At 44.8% G+C, this 2,243-nt stretch overlaps 1 protein-coding gene across 1 annotated transcript; it reads left to right on the top strand.

The window, feature by feature from the left end:
* Positions 1–819: 819 nt before the first annotated feature.
* LOC102372436 (ankyrin repeat domain-containing protein 9-like) lies at positions 820–1,851 on the top strand. Its single transcript, XM_006016584.2, has 2 exons — positions 820–915; positions 1,036–1,851. Exons 1-2 carry the CDS (start codon positions 820–822, stop codon positions 1,849–1,851), a joined length of 912 nt encoding a protein of 303 aa, XP_006016646.2.
* Positions 1,852–2,243: the final 392 nt, after the last annotated feature.

Below are 2,243 nucleotides of genomic sequence, written 5' to 3'. Positions count from 1 at the left end.
ATCCTGCTCTGTCTCAGAAGCTGCTGCCTTGATCCTAATTCTTTTATCAGGACCTCCTTATGTCTCCCAGTCCAAAACCTCCTGCTTAATACAGAACACCTTGTTCTAGCCCTCAGCTCTGAATTTGACCCCTACAAAACCACTGATTAACCTTGAGTTTATGCAGCTGCTTTGCAACAGAAAGGGACACCAGCAGAGCTTCAACTGGCAGACAAAGAACAGTGCTTTCACTACACAATACCCTTCCCGACTCTGGGCGTGGTAACTGCATGGCATCTTTAACTCTTCTATGGGGAGTTCTGGTTATACGGTGGTGATCCCTCTTCGACAATCCATTAACATCAGTATCCTCTGATGGGCCAGCTGTAATAGTTTTTTTATGAAAAACAAATCACATTATTAGATATCAAAAGCTGTGCCTAGTAATTATATGATAATCAATACATATGGACTGTGTAGTATTTTATTTTAACATATATTTGCGATGTGATGAATAGTGTATGCAGAAATGGGCAGACAAAGAATAAAGGCATAGTGGTGTTATACTTACTGCAATGTACCAGCTGATCTGGTTAGATATCAAATGCAGACAGAACATTGCCTCACCTCTCAAGCTAATTTTAGAATCTCCCTGTCTTCTGTACGGCTCTGTGGATGTGAAATCACTCGCAGTCTGACAGTGTTCTGGTAACCTGTGCCATGCACAGAGCAGGGTGCACTCACAAGCCAAGCCATCTGCTTGCATGGCATGGGTTAACCGAGCCTGTGGGATTGTGCTTACCTAAACAAAACCACTGCAGTGAAGGGAAAAAACAATGAATGGGTGGAGATGAGCAGCCCAAGCGTTCCAGCGAGCGCAGTCCAGGCTGCAATGACAATCTGAAGGTTGCAGCAGCATCAGGATCTGCATTCAAAGTGAGCAAATCTTCCAGTGTGGAGGACTTGTTCATTTTCTAAGACATGGCCAGTAACCAGGCCAGCCTTCAAGATGACCAGAGCCGGCACTGTAAATTCTTGTCTTATATGTTCTACCAGGCTGTGCGAGACCACAAACCTGTGTGGATGCTGGAAGACATGAGAACTATGGAATATTTTTACTGGGAGGAGAATGCCAGCTTGAGAACGTATTCACCTTCAGAAGCCCTTCTCTATGCAGTGGTGCATAATCACCTGCCTTACGCTCAGTATCTGCTGTCTCATTTTCCAGAGGAGGCTCTCAAGGTACCTGGGGAACATTTCTGCTATTGTCCATCCTCTGCTCCTCACTTGGCCATGGCGGTCACCTATGACAGGAGAGATATTTTGGGGCTGATCATCAAAATTGCACACAAGATGCCCAGCTTGAACTCCTACATCAACCGGACTGGCTGCTTTCATCTGGAAGATGGCAAAACCCCTCTGCATCTTGCCTGTGAATTGCTGAGGTCAGAGACCGTCCTCATCCTCCTAGGCAATGGGGCTTCTCCCAGGATCATGGACAGCAAAGGGCTTACCCCTCTGGATGTCATCCTGGAGCAAATGTGGGACTCCAAAGTCAATGTGGCATCAAAAAAGCTTTGCCTCGATTACCTCTTGCTCTTCATGCCTAATCCACAGTTTAAGATGCGGAAAGTCCTGCAGGACCATCCCGAGCACTGGACAGCTTTGCTAGGGGAAGACAAATTCAACAGCCTGGTGGGGAACACACCTGCTTCTTTATACCTGCAAGCTATGCAAACTATTCTCCAGTCTCTCCCACCCTCCCACTTCCCTAAAAGCATCCAGGAACTGCCTATACCTCAGGCACTAAAGCCCCTACCATCCTATGGCAAAAAGCTACAGACAAAAAATGTGGTAAATGCTTTTCCTTGACTTTATTATTTGGGACTTGGATTTTCAAAGGCAACTTGAGGGAGTTAGGTGCCCGCTTCCCTTTGAATTGCAATGCAGTTTTGGTACCTAGCTTCCTGGGGTCTCATCTGAAAATTCAAGTATTTCATGACAAGATTTTAAAAGGTTTTCTAACTGATTCTAGGCACGACACTTTTAAAAGCAAAAACCTTCCTTTTTATGTTGTGCATGCAAAGGGTTAAATAGATTTGAAGGTATTTTTTTTAAAACCATGGACCAGAATCAATGTATCTGAATTTCCAATATGTTAACTGTGTCCTGCGTAAATTGTCCAGATAGAAGGAAATTACCTATCCCCTGGGATTGTTCAAACACTGTCAAGAAGGGACTGTGTTCTTCCAGACCTAGGGAAA

Source organism: Alligator sinensis, unplaced genomic scaffold (genome assembly GCF_000455745.1).
Source record: "Alligator sinensis unplaced genomic scaffold, ASM45574v1 scaffold138_1, whole genome shotgun sequence".
Lineage (NCBI taxonomy): Eukaryota > Metazoa > Chordata > Crocodylia > Alligatoridae > Alligator > Alligator sinensis.
This window is presented reverse-complemented; position numbering and strand designations above follow the sequence as displayed.